The following is a 22,163-nucleotide window of genomic DNA, read 5'->3' on the forward strand; positions in this document are numbered from 1 at the left end:
TTCACACATTTTCTGGTAATTGAACACTGCAATATCATTAAACTTATCTTTACTCAATAGAAATCCACATTCATCCTTTACAATATCTGCTGTCCCTTTTTGTACCAAGGAATGGTAAAGGAAAAACAGAGATCCCCTAAAATCATGTAAGAAATGTCAAGCAAGTAAGGATAAAACAACCTGGAAGTAAGATGATTAACACGCTCTTGAAATATTTACAACTTCAAGTTCATTTAAAAAAAACCCACAAAAAAAACCAACCAAAAACCCAACCCAACCCAAACCTTTAAATGCACTCCTCTACAAGCTAAAAATAGCATTTGATCCACCCAAACCCTTCTTTTCTATTTATTTTTTTTTATCGTGATCAAAGGTTTTATTACATCACTGGATGAGAAAGGATAATCAAATTAATAAAGGTGCAGTGATGTTAGAGAAATTGATACCTACAGATGAAGCAGGCAGACTGACATAGCAGTTTGAGTACACATTCGAAAGACAGAATTCCTCGTGTCTACTTTCTGACCCTGCTTCATCCAGGATTACCCAGCAACCTGATAAAAGTTTTAAACTGTGCTTCAACATCCTCTTCCATAGAATGAGGTTGCTTTTGAAGGTCTTTGCACCTGACGCATTAATGTGCACGAGAAACTTGCCTAATCAATGTTTTGCCAAAAGCTCACACACAAATTTCTCTCTTCACTTTTCAGCAGTCATGCAACTTCTGAATTCTGCAGTGGTTTTGTTTCACTAAACCAGCACGACGGATTGTGAAATATATACAGAGAATACCATTTTCAAAATGCTATTTTATCACACTATTTTCCCTGTTTGTTAATTCACAAAATAATTAAATGTAATCAAATAAGGCCATCACTTGCTTTTTCCAGTATGAACTTGTAGACTAGCATTTGACACCAGCTGACTGGAATTAAAAAAAAATGGTTTAAGTAGTGGCTCACTCTTTTTTTTTTTATTGGCCATTTGCGAATAACTCCAAATATCAATGACTAGTACCTAAATGACGAACCAGTAACGCTTTTCTGTCTGAATCACACATTAGTGATCACCTAGCACAAAATATTTAATGAAAACAAAGGGTTCTCATCTATCATATTTAGCTTGAACTGACATGAAAATGAGAATATTTTTAAATGTTCCAACAGGACTCTTATAATTGCACTGTATAGCAGGAATTTGGGTGAAAACACCATGATTTATATATATGCACATATAAGCACAGCTTTCTCTACTGCTAAGCATGAAACATATTATATACAGATAATTGTGTATACAACACTAATATAAACTTTTATATAATTAGCTCTGAAAGGTTTGAGCGTATCTAGAACAGTACTTAAGCTTTTTACTACATGGCTTCTTGCACTACTTGCTTCCACATCAGCAAAAGAGTAGAGCACTGAAGTGATCAGCAAACGGACTGCTGCTCACAGTTAGTGCAAACTTCTTTCTTCACAAAAACCAGGTGTGTTTTCCTGCTCAAAGCAAGAAGTATTCTAAAAATACACCACTTCAGGAAACAGAAATTATTACCATACTATATGGAGAGACCTAAACAGGCTGGAAGATGGGGCCAACAATAATCGCACGAGGTTCAACAGCAGTGCTGCACCCAGGACAGCCAGGCTGGGGAGCAGCTCCGCTGAGAGGGCCTTGAGGGTCCTGAGAGCTACACGTGAGCCAGTAGCACATGCACTGCATTCAATTAATTCCTAAAACGTCATGAGAAAAAACTAAATGGATTCGAGTTTCATGTCGTAAATGTATATACATTTTGACTCACCAGATTATGGGAGAAAATAAAAGTAGATGGGATATTAGACATTTCTCAAACAAGTGTGGGACAAGAGTCTCGCAAGGTTTCTGTCAAATACAGGTTGTTTTCTGTCTTCTACAGACATGGCTGAAAGCTATTACCTATCTGTAACTTTTTTCTCAAAACATACTCTATTTGAATCTTTTAGACTTGAAATGCTTTTGGATTGGAAAGTGGGTCACAGGCAACACAAATACTGACAAAGAACCGAAAAATCCAATCATAGAGAGACACCTGAAGAGCAGCTGAGGAGTTAAGTGCTGGTATTATTGTGAATGCAAGAGCAAAAGTAATTTCTAAAGAAAACAAGAGATAAGCATTTTCTTTTAAGATTTTTATTATGATTATTCCCTTGGATGATCTCAGCACAGTGAGTCAAAACTGAGATATTGCTTTTGTTTTATCTGAATATAAAATGTTTTTGTGCATAGAATTTTTGAGAAAGTATTAGAAATATTTTACTTTAGTTCCATATGGTCTGGGGCGGGGAGGGGGGAGCATTTAGAAAATGGATGAAAAGTAACTCTGCTTCTGAATAATTCTTCATGCAGCAAGTGATACTCATGTGATTTCAAACCAGCACAAGCTTCAAAGACAAGACTACTTCTTCTTGTTAAGCCTTTAGTGTATTTTTATTGTACTCAGAAATGCAGAACCTCTAAAAATACGTACGTTGATATTAAGCACTTCACCAAAATAAGTAATGAAATAAAGCAGATAAAATATTAATGAACAACCAACAGGAGCCTTTATGTATATAAGGAGTTTTTAACATTCTACTTGACAAACTTGAGCATTTTCACTCCTGAGAATATTCACTGGGTAATCCTTATTAGTCTTAGAGCAACTTTTACATATACTTAAAAAAAATGAATGTTAGGGAAGTTAATCTGTCCTAGACTTGAAAACTTAAACTAGAAGCACTCTGTCTCTCTTAGTTGGAAACAAATAAATAGCTAAGAGTACCTTCTTTCACCAATGATTTTATCTTATTTTTTTCCTGACTTTACTCTGAAAAAGACTTAAAATTATCTCTCAGGCAGTTAAAGGTGTGAACAGTTTTTAAGCAACTACTGTCTTTCAGTTGTTAGACGCTGCCTAGTAAGAGACAATAGCAGACTAATTGTGACCAAATGCATTCCCTATCAATTAAGTCTTTCCATTCGAGAATGTTCTCAACCATGGAATAATACTTAAAGACCCCAGAAAAAAAAGAGACAGTGGCCAAAAATTCTCATTCTAATTCTGACTATAACACCACATCAGATAGAAGACAAAGAGAGAAGGTAAAATTGACAGAAAAAAATGATCAGAAAAGAAAGAATACACAATAACTTCAAAGTCAATGCTTGACATAGAGGAAAATCATTATTGCTTAATCAAGTTCAGTATCATGTACTCCTGATCCCAAACAAAAGCTGAGGAATTCATTAACTTTACATAACTATGCTTTTCAAAGAATCATAATGTATTAGAAACCTGATTCAAAAAGAAGGTAGGATTAGTTCCCATACCAACAGGATGCATTGCAACCATAAACTGCAAACCAGCATTTCGTCATATAATCCTTGTATAAAACCAGTCTTATGGTAACATTTATAGCAATCACTATTAATACCTTTGTTTCAGGCCAGCAAGCTCTCAGAACAGCTTGTGTTCTGAAGTACACAAGTAGCTTGCTATCCTCATCACTGAGATGGAAGGCTTGCTCCAAAACTTGCAATACTCTGATGCGAGGCTTCACTGCTAAAGAGTCATCACCACAGAAAGGTCTCAACCACTCCAGAAGGTCATCTGAAGAAACTACTTTCTCCCTGTAATGAAACAATGATGTGTTAAACAGTCTTTGGCAATCCTAATCAAAGTACTACGTGTATTTTCAAAGCTGTTAACATGTACACTCAATACATAACAAATACATAACACTGGAAATGGAAGAGCTCACCTCTGTGAGGCTGCAGAGAAACTAGCCCTCGTAAATTATGTGTCTAAAGCTAAATGGTGTAAGAACTTTCTTCGAATTTAAAATAATCACCTAATACCATTGAAATCCATCTATAGAGTTACATATTCTCCCACATACTACCTTGACTGCCAATTATATTGTAATGGTGCTGGATTTCAGCACCTGAAAATCCAAACCGTTCTATGGTGCCTGATCCTGAATGATGCCTGTATTTCCACGCCATCTGTCTTTATGGAAAATCGGCTTGACTGCTTGCATTTTAAGTATGACATTCTTATATCTGATGCTTATTCATCTTGTCTTATATTCTCTTTCTTTCCTTAACACATCCCTTCTTTATGCTCCACATACAAACATTAGTTTCTCCTGGTTGTAGTTCTAGCCATTTTCTTTTTTTCTGTACCATCTCTAGTCAGCTTGATTATTGTTATGTTCTAGTATGATGATGATTGCAGAATGCCCATAATCCTTTGAAAGAAAAAAAGAGATGTTAAAATATCTAAGTTTTGGGGGTTTTCCTGACTGGTTAGGTAGGAAAACTCTTAATTAAATAATTTGATTCAAAAAGGGTATTATATTGAATACATTCTAACTGTGTGAAAGCATTTACAGTACACAGATTACCACGAACTCACCAATCAGCTAGCAGTTGCAGAAAGAATAATCTGTTGTGTCCCTTAGAGGCTATAGATTAGCATGTGACAAATCAGTAAATGCTATTCTGCTATCTTTCAGCAGTTCTTTAAACTAAAGCTAATTTTTTTTTCTTAAAAAAAAAAATAAATCAAGACAGCGGTTCCAGGTGGAGTATGATTTATAGCTAATGCTCCCTTATTTGTCTTAACAAGACAGACGGGAAAGTAATATCAGACCGAAAACACCAATTTAACCTGTCTTGCTGCTCTGAAATAATAAACATTGACAGCTTAGGTTTTCATATTACAAGGATTTCAATTTTACTTAGGCTTTATATCGTCTAGATGATGCTGTTAGCTCAGAACTTGAGCTAAATTAGACCTGCCTCTGCCAAACAGGTGGCATTCAAACAGTAAATTAAAAGTCTGGGAATTAAGAAGACCTGCTGGAATATTTCAAGAGTTTTGTAGAGCTCACACCTGATATTCATATATGTTTTCCTGAGGGAAAGATTTATATTTTGTAAATTGAACAGCTGAGGTTTAAAGCAATAAATAAGAACCAGTATTTAAATGAATGTAAAGAATCTCTTGTAATCACAATGACTTCCACTCCAGCTTATTGTTTCAGCAGTTAAATGTTGATGAAGTATACAAATAAAAGACTCCAGAAAGAGCATCTCAGAATAAAATAGTACCGACTCTCCCTTTCTACCTTAAAATATTGCAAATGAGATTTACTGTGGATTTTAACATCAATTCAGTCTATGTCAGTATCTAATATTTAAATAATTGGATTACAATTGGTGAGTGGAGAAGCCTCCAAACAAAGTATAATTGTTTTTGTTGGCTATAAGAGAGTATGGGGTTTTATTACTATTATCATACATGAGTTCTTTGTTTGTATGAAAGAAAATGGATTTTGTTTTCCTTTCTTGTCTTTACTAGAAATGTAAAGGAAAAGGTCTGTGAGACATACAGACCATTATGTGACAGGAAATAAAGATATTCCCAAAAGAGGAGGGAAAAAAAAGGTGTTGAAGCATTATACAGCATTTGTGAAATTATTTCTGCACTATACCCTACAAATATTGACAAATGCAGATATCTAAATCAAGATACTTGAAAGTGAGTTATTATTATTTGTAATTCATCTACTAAACTGAAACAAAAGCAGTGAAATGCTCCTGGTGGATATACAATCTGCAGTAGTCACAAAAAAATCCCCAAACCCAACATTTTCTCAAATCACCATAATATTGACTTGCTTTGTTCCAAATGATCAAGTAAAGGATACTGTCAGGGGTCAGATTTTGAAGCTAATAAATTATAGCCTGTTCCAGAATAAAGTCTTAGAAAATTAAGTGCAAATCTGTTACACATATCCATGAAGAAAAATCGTCCATACTAAGTTATCATACCTTCGCTGCTTTCATGAAAAGTATCTTTCCAACTCTTAACCAAAAAATTCATACAGTAAGTTCTTACCCTTTCTCAACACTTGCATGCACTGCAGAAATGATGCCTTCTAGGATTTCAAGTGGATCTTTCACTGATGTAGATGAGCCACCATTTCCACTATTGAGGGAAGATATACGATTACCATAAAAATAATCCTTAATATCATACCTAATTCTATCCACCAGTAGGATTTACCTGAATTGTTCAATAATTATAGCAATTTTCCAGCTTCCCTGCTTAACTAGTACCTAAAATACTTAAGTGAAACTTGAAAGAAAAAGAATAATTAAAATTTAGCACTTCTAACACAGACTAGGTCAGCAAAATATCTACACATAATCTCATTACCTTAAAGAACTCATCAATATCAACTGAACAGATTAAAGGTTACACCATCTTTTCAAGTATCATCTTGCAGTATCACTACTGGTTTAAACAAACCTGATTCAAAAGACTCCTATGTGTTGATTCAGCAGATTTCTTTTCCCACCCCTCAGAAATTAATTTTCAGTTGAATCAACTAGGTTGATGCTTACCAGAACCAACAAAATTAAAAAGGAGGGAACATATAGTCAAGAATAGCACGTAGGAAGGGTGGATTAAGCCATCCATGAAACAGGATCCAATATGCATGTGTAGGAAGAGAAAAAGGTAAATCACATTGCCTATCAGACATTCCGGCTAAACAGCAATGTTCTTCCACAGGTCAAGAGGCAGTAAATATAGAGGGAGGAGGGGGAAATCACTCTGGTAGCTTTCATCTTTTCTATTTATTTTTATCTTAATAGGTGACCAGCACTTCAATGAACAATACTGCATTTAAAATCAACATGTGACTCCATTCAGAACAGATGCAAGACAATTCGTTGCATGATGGAACCTCTGTTTACCTCTGTTTTATATTGCTATACTGCACTCAAAAGTTCAAAGTAGGAATGGAAAGCTCGTAAAATTAGCGTTTTCCTCAAAAAATGGTATTACTTATGACTATGATAGAAATGTGATGGTTAATACCAATACCACCATATGGCAACTAAATAAATTTTAGAAGAGTGAAGTTTAAATCTAGATACTTTTCTAACTATCTTCAGATTAACTGGTAACAATCAAATCTCTGGTTTTGTAATTTATGGTACAGAAACATTCAGGATTTCAGATTCCCAAAGAGAGGCCATGTCTGTCCAAAAGATAAAATCTATTTTCACAGGGGAAAAAAAACGACAACAACCAAAAAAAGCCCACTACATGAAAGATTTCAAGAGGGTGGGGTGGGAAAGTGTATTTTTCACAGAAAAAGAGAAACAGAAATGAATGCTTCACTTAAAAAAAAAAAAAAAAAAAAAAGAAAGAAAAAGAAAAAACCCTTCTCATCTAGATCACACTGATACTGCGTAAGTGTGGATGTGGTAAAAAGACCAGCAGTATCCAAGTTATGTTTTTTCACAAGCTGCTACATGCATTAGAAGATGCTTTCAAGTTTGCTTTGAAATAAAAAAGCTAAAAAAGCTAAGTAAACTTAAGATACATTCCCAGAGTGAAGGTAGATACAAACCACTTAATGAATGTTCTCTTTACAGACCAAATTTAAATTTTTGAGTATTATTATGTTTTTGTGTTTTATTTTCAATTAAGTTTGCAACGAAAAGACATCGAAGGGCATTAACATGGCATATCCAAAGAAAACTAGAAGAATACTTATAAAGCTTCCATACTAAGAAGAGAATGATGGTTATCTGAAATAGAAAAGAACAGGACATGGACTACAGAAATGGGAGATCTTACTAGCTCTGCTTACCCTAAATTATCTTTAGTGTACATAAGCAACTTTCATATCAAAGGAGAACCATCAGCAAACTTCGTCTTTTGGGTACCCTCGATTTTGGAGATTGGTTCTGAACAGTCCTAGCACTTGCTCTTCAAAAGCCCATCATCTCTCTAATTAGAAATGAAAGTCTTTAGCTCCTGTCACAATCAGGCTCTAAGCACCTCTAAAAACTTGAGTCAAAGAAAAACATAAACTCAAAAGTTAATGGGCATGTCTAAAAACAGAAAACCACTGTTTCAGACATCTTTGAAGCCAGTTCTAAAGTACAGTGGATGTATGAAATTTATAGAAGGCTTTGAGTTTGTCATAGAGAGACAGGTACTATTCTATTAAGCAGGAGGACAGGAAAATTTAAACAGTAAGTTACAGTTATCTAGAATAAGAAAATATTTTAAAAAGAAATCTACAAAGATTGAAAGCTGGCATTTTTTTAAGCTTAATGTTGCCTTTACTGCCTAATGGTTAGAGAAACTAAAAAGAGATTACAGCTTATGAGATAAGTAATTGTGTCAAGTTTCCACAGATCGTTGCCTTGCATTTTTCTTTATGATTAATGATTAAAAATAAGCAGCTACTAACAGAAACAAATATAATTAATGAAGGATTAGTCTTCCACAGATTATATGCTATTTTATGCATGCTTTAAGCAATAGAACAGGATTCAGTGTTCAAATCAAAACTTCTAAGTATGAGCCTTGTGTAATTACACTGATAAAGGCTTATTTTGATTTCAGTTCAGCATCAGAAAAAAAGTGATGCATATTTAATCAACTTCCTCAAACACAATAAAGTACAAAGAACACTTGAAAGGAGAACAAATTAACTTCATCTACATCTTTTAACCTAGTTACAGTATTCATTGAAAATACTTGATATTGTCTTATTTCTTCAGCCTTATTTTCCTCTTTCTGTTTGTTTCCTCTAAATATCAGAAGGATAAGAATATAATATATTGTTGGTGTGATCATTCACAGCTGAGGAAAAAAGTCTTAATGCCAAACCATCATTTCCATCAGAAATACCATGAATTTATGATACCCCAGTTACAAAATAATTCTGTATAACATCTGCTCAAGTGAGATGAGATAGTAAAAAATTTGTGGTGTTTTCCTTCTAAGTTAGCTACTCAGTCTAAAAAAGCTGGTTTTACCTTCTTCACAGAACAGTGGCAATTAAACAAGAACTCAAGATTTCACCAAACCTTTCCTGCTTATTGCCAGGTGAATACTTTCAAAATTTCCTTAAATGCTACATCCATTTGGACATCTAAGATAAGAAATTTAGGAGCTGCAAATGAAAGAGGCCATAATGTCTTTAATAAGTTGTCTTCCCTGACTAACCATCCAGGAACATGCCTACAGTCACACATTATGGAAAGCCTCCAGCATACCATGTGAGTGAGCTTAAGTAATGGATTAAACTGAATCTTACATAAGTTTAATTAAACTATCATAATTACCAAAATATTTTTTTTTTCAGAAGTTCACGATTTCTACTGAAGAGGCAACTGATTTTTATTTATAGGAGTTGCTTCCATAGACAAACAAGCAAGTGCTCAATACATATGTCATACGCAGATATGCTCTGCTGGAAAGATTTTGTACATGTCATGTACAAAACATGTAAGAGTTTCTACTTTGAATTTCATGTGGCAGAACTAGAGAGTCAAAAGAGGCAATACTGCTCTTGAAATTACAATACAGGTACCTAATATTAGGCAAATAACTGCATGTTATATTTAACAAGAGGTCTATTTGTGAGAAGGTGTGAGAGTTTTTAAGCCTGTGATATTGTATGCTGTTGAAAAATGAAGCCAAAAAGTAACTTAATTAATCATTCATAAAGGTAATACTTTCTAGAAGGTTCTTCTGCAATAGTCAGTAAATATGCTAATAACAAAAGATATTTTACTGTATTTGAAGAGGAGTTGTACTTATGAAACTGTTGGAATCACAGAAGTGGTGGATTTATGCTTAACTTTCAGGTAAATTACTGGCACTACCATGATTTTGCAAATCCATACAGGCCTGCTTCACACTTACGGTTACAGTACTTTAATTACACTCCCTGTCACCATAGCTACAGAAAATCCAAGTTCAGTGTTAGAGCCTTACAAGTGCTACCTTGAAGGTTAACTGTCAAAGAAGGAATTTTCCAACATGATCTCTTTCAAAACCACTGTATAAAATACTGACATTGTATATCAAAGCTCCAATAAATAACCTGAAGAGTTTTCCCTTGAAACACTGCATTAGTAGTTTGTCATTCCAGGTACACAGGCAAGAATATTTGCATTAACTATATGGTTAATATGTTCTAATTTGTGTTACGGTCCAGCTTGAAATCTAACATCTGGGTGTAGGACAGAGATGCATTCAATTTTATTCACAGTAACAACATTAATACCAGCAGGCTAAAGATATGCTAAGCAATAACCTTTCTTTTAATTGCTCTTTATATTTAGAGTGATGCTACTTTACAGTATTATCCTCTTACTGAATTTCATGATAGGGGGGATATTATTTCAAGTATTTTCTATTTTACTTTTTGCTAGATTAGATTTTCGCTTCATGCTCTTTATCACTGTAGTAGATAAACTTTCCATAGATCATTATCTGTCCATGTATCATGAATCATATGAAATGATCTTCCCCCTAAAGAAGAGGGCATAAAAAAAAAAAAAAAAAAATTTCTACTGATCACATTAGGTCACATCACCCATCAAATGAGTTTATCTGAAGCCTCCGACTAATAATCTCATCTTTGCCACTACACTTTTCTCTACTGGAGGGACAGGAATTCTCTTCTTTATCGGAAAGTGCTGCATAGGAGTTATTGGTCATGGTCTCTGCCCCAAAACTTTAAATCAATCTGCAGACATTCCAGCCTTGCAATGCATAAAACAACAAATAATTCAGTTCACAGAAAAATGTTGATAAGAAGCAGAGTATAAAGGAGAATTTTGATATGTTTCTCATACTCTGCATGTTAATGAGACTCATTATAGCTGAAATAACTGGACTTTGTGAGCTTCGTATCCAGACGTATCACACTGCTATATTCCAGTCAGAAACAGCAGGACAGTGATTATCGAAAGCCAAATTATTCTTCATCAAATGGACTAACCCAGACAAGAAAGAAAATATTACTTATGTTGCTGTGCAAAAGCTCTACCATCATTGAGAATGCTACAAACACTCTCAAACTGAGTGACAGGAGAAACCAATTTTCTGCCAAAAAGGAGTGCAAACACTTTGACAGTTTCGTCGTTTAATCCCAGCCGGCAACTCAGCCCCAACCAGCTGCTCACTCACTACCCCCTGGTGGGAAGAGAGAGAGAATTGGAAGGGTAAAACTGAGGAAACTTGTGGGTTGAGATAAAGACAGTTTAATAGGCAAAGCAAAACCTGCGCACGCAAGCAGTGCAAAATAAGGAATTCGTTCACTACTTCCCATCGGCAGGCAGGTGTTCGGCCATCTCCAGGAAAGCAGGGCTCCATCAAGCATAACGGTTACTTGGGAAGACAAACTTTGGTTCTGTTGTTCTGACAGAGAACGTCAAGACAGACACACAGATTCCATTTGCACTAAGGCATGGGTCAAAATGCTGGTAATTCCTTGGCAGGAAAGAGGACATGTTGCTCTTATATAGCTAAAAAAATTCATGGACTTCAACATATCCTAAACCTCGTTAAAGAATGGCACCTTCACAGACTCCTTCAACCCTAACAAACCATTTTCAATGTACGCTTGTCTCATGGATTGTCATTTGAGCCCCCAAACCACATTCCCTATCAGTTCACCACCCTAATAAATATCTTCATTTTTGCTGTGGCAGGAAAAAGGTTGAATCTTAAAGGACATGCTGAAGTCCCACATTACATGGCAAAGGAATTTTATAATCACCATGGCTACAAAAGTGGTCAAATACCTTATCAAATCTTAACAGAGGGTGTTACGAATGGCAAGTTGAGCTAGAACTGAGTGCCAAATAAGGAAAGAGCACCTTTTTTCACTGAAAGGCTCTTCAAACAGTGTGCTTAGCTTTCCCTCCCCTGTGTCCACATCCTCACCATGTCTGTAAACATGTCCATAAGCAGGTATTTTTAAGTTCTATATTCCCAGAGATGACTACGTTCTCCCCAATGCCAGACAAACTGTAGCAGTTTCAGCCTCAAACTTGTGAAGAAAAGCCATGTCCCTTCTGGGTTAAAACACACGAAGTACAGAGGCTGTAGCTAATCACACAGGCAGGACTTCAATGCAGGACTCGTTTCCCTCACCCAAGACATGACTAGCACTGAACAAACACACCATGACTACGGTAGTTTTATACTGTTTCTCGCAAGTGTTAGCACTGTAATTTGGATGCAAGACAATAAAGAATATATTCAACTGAAAGATCACCGTACTGAAGTTAATGCAAACTTTAATCTCACTGTTAACAAGATGGTCAGCATCAACTGTATTTCACGTTCACTTGTATCATCCAGGTCTTGCCCAGATCTCAACAGAATTACTCAGGGATGTAGAAGTATAAATTGTGTGGAAAATAGCTATTTTGCATTTTCTCTTCTCCTAGCCTCTTTCTCCAAAATTTTAAAATAAGAAATGACTCAGTTTGCTGAGGTTGCATGAACAAGTTGGTTATATGGTTTGTGTCATGCCATGGAAAAGAAAACTGTTGAGGTTTGAGGCTATGAATCCCCAAAAAAGATGAAGACGAAGTCTTGCTTCTGGTACATTGTGTGGGATTGCTCATAGTATGATGGCACTAAGAACAGCAAGAAACAGTAACAATGACGACACTGAAAAAGTCGAGCAAAACATTCTCCTTCCTCACATTAGAAACCTGTTTCTCTCCAAGAAGTTAGCAGGTCGGGGTTTCTTTAGGGTATCATTGTTGCTTTTAAGTGCTGTAGAAGCATGAACCACTCACGCTTGCTGTTTAACTTGGAGGTAGGGTGTAACACAAAGGCAGATCAAAGAAGAGCAAAAACTGTGAAGCATTCTTTACAAAAATGGAAATTGTACTTCTTCTTGTAGAACTAGCTGTTGTGGCAATAGCCATTGCTAGGCCTGTACTGCCCAAACACCTCTATGAGGACCCACCATTTCCAACAAACATGCCTTTTGACTCTGTTTAAGAGGGAAGAATTGTGTGCAATTGTATATTTGCCAAAAATTCGCAAGTATGCATACGGAACAATACTGTAAATCCAATGTTTTCAACTGAAAAGCACCCTCCAGTGAATAGGATTAGTTCTGTGGCTTGCTTTGTTCAGATTGCCCAGGCTTCGCAAACTCAGAAAAATTTAACAGTCTTATACGAATATGAAATTATAGGTAAACAGGAGCATTAACAATGCAAGAAGTAATTTCCTGTTACTGCCCAATTTTCTGCAAAATCCAGAATTGGAAGCAAACAAGTACTCGCTACAAAAAAAACCCAACTGACCAACCCAACCTCAACCCAACCAACAAAAAAAAAAACAACAAAACAACCCAAAACCCAGAAGAAAGATTTTTGGGCTTAATTGTGGCAGTGTACTTACCTTAATATACATACAATTTTTTTAACAGCACACTGGACAATATCCTTGGGAGAAAGATCTAGATCTCCAACAGCCACTTGTAACAATTGTTGTATCATGTCCAGGGGTTGACCATCTATGCACATAGCTACTGCTTGGTCATAGATTTTTTCTTTCTCTGACCTTGACAAATCATATAAATAGCCATACTTCTGTAGTGCATCCTGTGAACAGAAAATTTTTGAACACAAATCAGTGTAGTCTTTATTTATAGGGCTGTATCAGAGTCTTTCTTTCTACCAAGACTTAACATCTACTATGAAAAAGAAAAGATTGACGGACGTGAACTTTCAAAAACAAGGTCAACAAAAACGAACGTACAAAACATTAATAAAATATGACAGAAGATTGATGTCCATCACTGCTAGTCGTGGTAACACTCAAAAGAAGCATCTGATCAGTAATCCTTACCTGATCGCTGTTTTTCAAATAAGTGATAAAACTATGAGTGAGTGTTTCCAGATGAGCAAGAGATTGCTGCAAGTGATTCAGAGTTTCTTCATAAGCAACAGACGGATTTTCGGTATCTTGCATGTCGTTCTCAGAAGTTTTTTTTCTTGATTTCTCAGAAAGATGTTTGACTGTGTTAATAGCCTTCTTAGTCACTTCTATCCTTGCTTCAACTGGCAGCTGAAAAAGATTACTCGATATTTAATCGCCCATCATCTGTACACTACTATTTGTACTACAGCAGTGCCTAGAGGTCAGGTGGCTCCGCTGCTCTAGAGCACAGCATAAAACTAAATGAAGTATTTTATGAGAAAAAACTTTCTTTCTTATTAGTAATTTATTTAAAAAGAATCAATATTCCATTACTTTCTTCTCTTGTCCTTCCTTTTATTGATGTTGAATCCAGCACATTTTAAACCATATGAAACTTATTTTCCCTAATAATATTTATGATTTTTGTAGATTGTCACCTTATAATCTTTGGTTTTAATTCTGCATTGAGAGAGATCTGGGGATTGTTTTACAAGATTAACTGAAAATTCAAAATGCTGAAAATTAACTTCAGGTTAGTTTTTTCAAGTTCAGATTACTGTTTAAAATATATCTCTAAGATCATAATTGTACACAAAAAAAACAGTAGGAGGTCTACAACTTTTAAATGAACCTATTTAAAGCACAAGTTATACAAACCAGCAAGTTACTATCTGAAAGAACTGTACAGTTAGATGTATCTAGCCATTAAACTGAAACAAGGAATCTTTTTTTTTTTTCCCTATTATACTTCCCATAAAGTTTGAATTTTTAAATAGAGTCATACACACACTGAATGAAGTTTTCCCTTACCCTTCCACCTAGCATGAAAGGGTCGTTCCAGTGTGTCAGAGTGGAATTTAGGACTTCAGAAAGGAGCCTGGGCAACAATCACAGATGCTCAAGCTTCCAAGAATATGTTAGAAAAGCATATAGATAGAAATGCTCTTTAGATAGACAGTACTTGCAGCAACCTGTTGTGCTTTTAAGTTAGGAGAGACATGGCTTCAGCTGTAAGTCCAAATTAAAGTCTGAAATATGATTTCAAAAATTCAAATACAATTTTTTTACTTTATAACTTCAAGTACAGATTTAAGCACACTTGCAATATACTTTCTAATGGGCAGGGGTCTCGCCTGCCTAAACCCACAGCATTAGGTATTTTCAACATCAAGTGTTTTACTTACTGGAATAGTGGACAAAGACATACAAACAATTTACATTTTCAAGTTGAAATACATAAGAAATAAGAAAACAAAGCTTGAATCTGTATGACACATTGGAAAAGAAAGAGGCTGAATTACCACAGGAAGAGAAAAATGAAAGTGCTATAGCATTGTTCATAAGAAAATCAATTTGATGTTTACATTGTGAATTAAACTATCTACTTATAAAGCCATACAAAGCTTAATAAGGATTAGTTAGCAGAACGTTTTACAGCTTATATGCTTCCTCCCTCCTCCCCCACCAAAATCACACAGTGAAAGATGTAGGGTTTACTCCTGTTTTCTTGTGCTGTTGCTGCAAACCACAACAATGGTCTACTGGACAATTTTAAAGACAAAAGGAAAATGGGCGGATATTACTGTAAGAGCTAAGAAAACTTGTCATTTAACAGGATAAATATAAAGGATATTTTACCATTCAGTTCCAAATGCAACTCAGTTCCATTCCCACCAAAAGTAATTAAGTAAGATTTTGATACTTTGAACAAGGTCTCAGTATCAGATTTTACTAGAAGCAAGGAAAAGGTGATACCCTTCACATCACATTAAAATTGAAGGACCACATATATGTTTATATATGCATTTTGTAAACATGATAGTAGATGAAAACAGCTACATCTTTCATTTTTCCCCTTCAATTGTACATTCTAATGTTCAAAATGCAATTAAGAGAGACGCAAAAAGCAAACAATTTAAGCAGTCCATCTAACAGCTATATTCTAGAGAACAATGTGAATATACTCCCAGTTTAGAAGTTACGATGCCGTAAGCACATACAGAATAAAGCATTAAAAAAAAAAAAAAACAGAATACAGGTTCTTCCCAAGACTATTTTAATTTTGTGTTCATATTTGCATAGTGTCAAAATGCAGCACTACAAACGTATAATTTCTCTGGCTATTTTATTCCAAAACATGAATGGCTATCCTCCGTACTTCTATTTAGCTTCAGTAATGAGATTTGGTATCATACCCAGTGATAAAAAAAAGGTAGCTTAGAGGCTAGTTCAACCTTTGTTTGCATGTGAAGTGAAGTTTCCTTTTTAAAAAGCTCTTACAGTTTAAAGAGATTTTTAATTCTATAGGCTATAATGTGTAATGAAAACTCCTAAAAATCTGTTTTCTTTTATCTTCAAATCAAGGAACATCGCATACTATTTCAGCTCAACAGATTTCACTCCTCAGGGTAAAAACTCATCTCAGAAGCCCATTTCCTCCAGAATATTTAAGTATTTCTTAATAACGTATTGTACAAGTAACACTCACTTACACATGAAGATGGTGACCCTGCTACTCTTATCACCAGTGATTAGCATGCAACTTTGTCATTATGGTAACAGCTCCTCTCCTTATAATGCCACAGGAACCTGGGATCCCAGCAACATTGAAACACAGAATGGTTGAGGTTGGAAGGAACCTCTAGAGGACATCTAGTCCAAACCCCCTGCTCAAACGGCCACCTAGAGCCAGTTGCTGAGGACCATGTTCAGGTGGCTTTTGAATACCTCCAATGTGGGAGACTCCACAACCTCTCTGTGAAACCTGTGCCAGTGATCAGTCACCCTCATAATGAAAAATGTTTCCTGATGCTCAGATGGAACAGTTTGGTCCAGTTTCTGTCTCTGCCACTAAATCCCAGCTTTACATATTCCACCAAGCAAATGTCATGTAGCCACAAGCCAACTAGATATACTAGAACAGAAAGTAAATTACACTAGTTAACTCAGAAGCAGGTTAAACGGTTAAGGAATGACAAAATCTGGTTCCCAGTTCCTACAGGGGGAGAGAAAAAGAAGAGGAAAAGCAAGAAAACGTGTGGATCAATATAAAGATAGCTTAATACATGAAGGAGAGAGGAAAAACAATGAACAAACCAAAACTAAGTGATGCAAAGGCAATCACTCACTACCTCCCACAAGCAGACCAATGCCCAGACAACATCCAAGAAGCAACCATCTTGGAAGACACCCTCTAACCCCCTGTTTGTTACTGCTAAGCATGACATCGTATGGCATAGAACGCACCTTTTGCCAGCCCAGGTCAGCTGTCCTGGCTGTGTCCCCTCCTCACTTTTAGACTACCTGCAGCTTCTCAGGGCTGGGGTGTTGAGAAAAAGAGAAAGCATTGACAGTGTGCAAGCAGTGCTCAGTAATAGCCAAAATACCGGTGTGTTATCAACACTATTTTAGTCACAAATCCACAGCAAAGCCCCACAGGAGCTGCTATGAAGGAAGTTAACTCCATCCCTGCCAGACCTAGTACAGCTCATCTGAGATGTGTAAAAGTTCTAATGCATGTAAGGAACTAGTTAAAGACAAGACATTATTCATGAAGATTCCTATTATGCAATCTTGAAGAAGATTTAATTATAATAACTATATTAATGGCAAGGCACAAGGAAGTATGTAAAAATGTACCGGTATCAGAAAAAGATACTGACAATACCCATGAAGAAAACAAGGTCATGCAAGACAAACCGACTGAGCTGGAGCACAGTGATAGAAAGTGATAAAAAGTGATAAAAAGAAGCCAAGTAATTCAAAAGGTAACATCTGAATGCAGTCATGCTAGGTAAGAACACTACTAACACACTTCTTGTACATCTTCAGGCAATGTTATGCCCTGCCTTTTTCCTTAGCATTTCATACAGTGTTAAGAAGTCAATCAGCCATACAAAAGAAACTGAATATTACTTTGAGCTTTTTTTAAACTGAGCTTTTTATACAATAATTAAAAATGACACTTAAAATCATTAACATGGAAAGAGAAAATTATGCAGGTTAATATCCAGTTGTAACAAGTTCCCATTCCACACTCGTTTAGTGTGTGGTCAAAATACGGACATCGTGTTCCTGCTTAAGCAACAAGAAAATGGTCAAAAAAGTATTACTGACTCAGAAAATGAGTCAAACTTTTAATTAAAACCATTAATTTGCAAGCAAAGTTCTTCCTTGGCATCAGAAGTTGAAAAAGAAACTATAAAGAATGGAACAGTAAACAAAAAATATCATCAGCCATAGTTTGAATGAACGTGGCCAAGCCTACAGAAGGCTGCAAGGAAGAGCCTGTGTTTAAGGAAAATTTCAAGTTCTCTTTATCTATAGAAGATCTAACTGATGATACCAATGTTTTTTATTCTACTTTGGCTGTCTAAAGCTGTAGTCTTTTCTTCCTAATCAACATATTGTGCTCATCCCCATTTGTAGTGAGTGTTCAATAATGAAAAAACAGCAATTAAAAAAGTAATTGTTTTCAGTTGTGGTTTTGTTTTTATTTTGTTGTGTTGGGCTCTTTCTTCAGAGTACTGTTAATCAACAAACGTCAGGGCAATGACCTATGAGCTCTGAAACAGATGGTTCTTTGAAGACATATCTAGTACAATGAACAAAATGCTGGCAACAAAGAATAAAAAAAAAAAAATCCCTAAATTACCCAAAATGCTTCACACAGATCACAAAAGGGAAATCATCAAGATAAAAAAGTTGCTATGATCATTATTATAATTAAGAATCTATGAAGTCAGCATTATTTAAAAGCAAACAGAGCTGCTGGAAAGAAAGATGACAGAAAAATTTGAACAGCTATTCAGAATTAAAAGCATTTCTGAGTAGAAGTGCCACAAGCAGGAACTCTCACTGCTTGCAGCAGTGAGCTGCTGTGGTCAAAGGAGAAATACTTCAGCCCCTCAGTGTGTGAGGTGGGTACTGACGAAGAGTAAAGGACTTCACCTGTTTCATTTACAACAAACAGAACAGGGATATTGCATCAATCGCCACCCTTTTCAACTGAAGATGGATGCTGATATAGTGGACCCAAAAAAGAGTTGTGATAATAATGGAAGAGCTGGGAAAAAGAGAAAACAAAACAACATCCCCCCTACACACACTAAAAAAAAACCCAAAACACAAAAAAAACCCACCACACACATTAAAAAAAAAAAAAAAAAAAAAAAAAGAGCAGAAAACTTCCCAAGGTCAGTTCATTCAGTTTATCAAAGTCAAGTTTAAGTGGCCTCTGCTGAATGTCTGACTGTGGAAGAAAACTTTGATGGCCACCTCTTCAGTACAGCAGGCAAAATGTCTATAGGTCGAATTTCAAAACTAGATAAATTCAGTTTAGCAAAAAAGCTGTTTTTAAAATATAGACAGTGAATAATTAGCCACTAGAGCAATCAAGGATTACTCTGGATTCACAAGTCACCTTTAACCCCTCCAAAATTATAAAACATCTCCTACGGGATATGCTGCAGATCAAAAAAATACTAAATTTTGGGAAGCAGTCTAATCTGTCTCATACAGAATATCCAGGACATTAGCCATGTTACCATGGGTCTATGATTTACTGAAGTCTCACTATGATGCATCTCTGCTCACACAGTTCCCACCACTCAATGTCACCATTTCTCTGAACCCTTAAGGCTGGGGAACTGAATCTCATCTTCTAGGTGGTCACTCATTTCTATTGATTGCAAGAAACATGGGAGAAAAGAATCTCTGAACTCTTAGAGATAAAAGCATCTAAAACCTTGTCACACCTTAAACTACAAGCCAGTATAACAAGGCTAGCTGCCCTTTCACAAAGGCAAACTCCCCATCCATTTCTCCAATTTAGACATTCTCTTAACTCCTTTGCCTAGTCAAGCACTGCTCATTCATCCACCTTTCCATTCAGTCATTGCTGGCCCAACTTACCAGAAAGTTAAAAAGCAGAGCTAGTGGAAGGGGACGGGTGAAGAAGAGGGCCCCATCGAAGCCCAGCACCTTCCTGTCTTTCTCAGTAAGAACAAGAAGTTGCAGAAGTCAGCACTAAATCCCCGCATTTTCATTCCCTTTTGCACAATTGCACATTCTGCTCCCAGGTTCTCTGCCACATCAAGGGACACGCACATAGAAGCAGCTTCCTATTGCTTTGCTGGGCCCTCATCTGCCTCTCCTTACTACTGTCGATATGTTGAAATAGTGGGAAATATTCTAATGTCTGCTTCCTAAGTTCCCACGTGGTGACAATAGAACCCTTGAAGTTCAATTCCTGTAACCTACACTGCTAGGTAACCTACCTCCCATTACCCCTCATCACTCAAGACTTTTCTTGATTGTTTCTGATCAAGATGGGCTTTTAGAAGGAGGTGCTGTTCCACAAGGATAATGATGGAGTGCATTTCATCACCTCCCTGGACTACTCTTTCTCTCTCTCCCTCTCCGTCTCTCTCTCTCCTTTATCTTCTTCCCCTTGAAATTTTGAGGTGGTGGGAGAGGGGCGGCGTGTGTGTGCAGCAGGTTGTTGTTTTTTTTTTTTCTGGTAAAAGGGGAAGGAGCCAATTCACTACTTGGTACTCCTAAAAAACCTACTTACGCTGTCTCACTTTAAGCTTCCTCTCAAGGTCCACTTTAAAGAACTCAACAAATCTTCTGTATATGAGAAAACTTATCTGTCTCGGTGACAGCACAGATCATTTTCATGATAATGACCGTGTTTTTTTGCAGTCCTTTACATCTATTAAATATCAGCATTTCCATGAAATACAGAAATGTGCATCTGGCAAACTGCTATAATAAAGTATACTTAGCCATAGAACTGGGCTGGGAAGAAAGTGCTGAATTAGGAATTAAAAGAGTGATCACATGACCAGTGCAGCCTCAAAACACAACAAAATTTAAACTAAAAGGTACAAACCAAAAGGTAGCTTTTACATATGAAGCATTTTTCAGATCAAACTTACAGAAAAGAGATCTCTGAGAAATAAGTTTTCAGGTTCTACAATGATAATTTTTCACTGTATGCTTCCACGTGAAATGGGATGGGATCCTGAGGCAAAACTAGTGGCAAGCCGGTTAAACAGCTGCTTCATTCCCAAACCCAACGCAGAGGACACACCAAATCAGCTGATTTGACCAACTGTTTCAAACACTTCGTGATTATCTTTCATGGCCAAAATGCTAACAGACTTCTGCTACGAAGTTCTGCTTGGCCAGCAACCACAATAATCCTGCCATTGATATTTCCCTCCTGCTACTCCTACTCATCTTAAGAGAGTAGAGAAACTGTATTAGAATCCTAAAGAGAAATAAACAAAGGAAAATAAGCAATGCATTTCGAAACAGATACACAGTGGAAGCTATCCATCGTCTCCCTGCATCATCCATCTGGAATGAATGAGAAATCATCTTGAAACGCCCAAGGTACATTAACAGCAAGAGTCTGAAGCAGTCACTAGTGGCAATATACGTGATCATATATATTTCCTTCTCATTAGACAACAGTCATCCCCTGGCTACCTCAGTCCAGGGTCAGGTCTGGCAATTGAGATCTCAGGACAAGTGTCGGTCTTACCCAATAAGCATGAAACGCTCTGTACAAGCTATGTGATAAAAAGGATCAAAACACCTAAACGAGACAGTAGTTCTGCTGAACAGGCCTAAGAGACAACTAATGGAACTAGTGATAAACTGTGATAAAGTATGACAGGTAGATCAAAGCATAGATATGGTGCTGACAAAGTTTTTCATTTTCCCAGGATTTCAGTGAATAGTAAGTATTTTTTCCACTAAATTCTGGTATAGATACAGGTTAGATGGGTTCTAATAAATTTATACTAGTATCGTGAGAACACTGAAACAATATCGCAGAATCATAGAATGGTTTGGGTTGGAAGGGACCTTAAAGATCATCTAGTATATCCAAATATCCAATGAGGGAACAAATTGAAATTTACCTCATTGAACGCAGTGAATGAACACCTCTGGAAAATGAGCACAGTCCAGAATAGAGAAGATAAAGACACAAAAAAACCCCACAAAACCCATTCCTCTTTATTATCTTTTAATTTCAGATGAAGTTAGTGAAGACATCTCAAGATCTTTTATTAAGGAAATAACTAAAAAATCTCATTTCTTTTTTGTGCTTGGCAGTAAAGATATATAACATAGCATGGGTAAAATTTTATATTAGAAATATCCTTGTAAGTAGGTTTCACTGGGCAAAAAGAAACTGCAGATCTGGTAATGTATGTTACGGACATGAAAGCATGTTCTTTCAATAACAGGCTTTCAGCCAGATGGAGATTATGACAGAGTTTATCATTTATATTATTACAGTGCCTAGAAACCATATGCATTGGCCCAGAACACTTCTCTGTGAAGC

At 36.2% G+C, this 22,163-nt stretch overlaps 1 protein-coding gene across 1 annotated transcript in view; it reads right to left on the bottom strand.

The window, feature by feature from the left end:
* Window positions 1–22,163, bottom strand: part of NBAS (NBAS subunit of NRZ tethering complex) — a 189,876-nt gene that overhangs the window by 36,220 nt on the left and 131,493 nt on the right. The window contains exons 45-48 of the mRNA XM_086631399.1: window positions 13,730–13,948; window positions 13,280–13,482; window positions 5,927–6,016; window positions 3,456–3,651 (exon numbers count right to left, since the gene is read on the bottom strand). Of these exons, the coding sequence (XP_086487525.1) occupies window positions 3,456–3,651; window positions 5,927–6,016; window positions 13,280–13,482; window positions 13,730–13,948 (708 nt within the window). The remainder of the gene's footprint in view (window positions 1–3,455; window positions 3,652–5,926; window positions 6,017–13,279; window positions 13,483–13,729; window positions 13,949–22,163) is intronic.

The sequence above is a fragment of the Tauraco erythrolophus genome, chromosome 2, assembly GCF_009769465.1.
Source record: "Tauraco erythrolophus isolate bTauEry1 chromosome 2, bTauEry1.pri, whole genome shotgun sequence".
Classification (NCBI taxonomy): Eukaryota; Metazoa; Chordata; class Aves; order Musophagiformes; family Musophagidae; genus Tauraco; species Tauraco erythrolophus.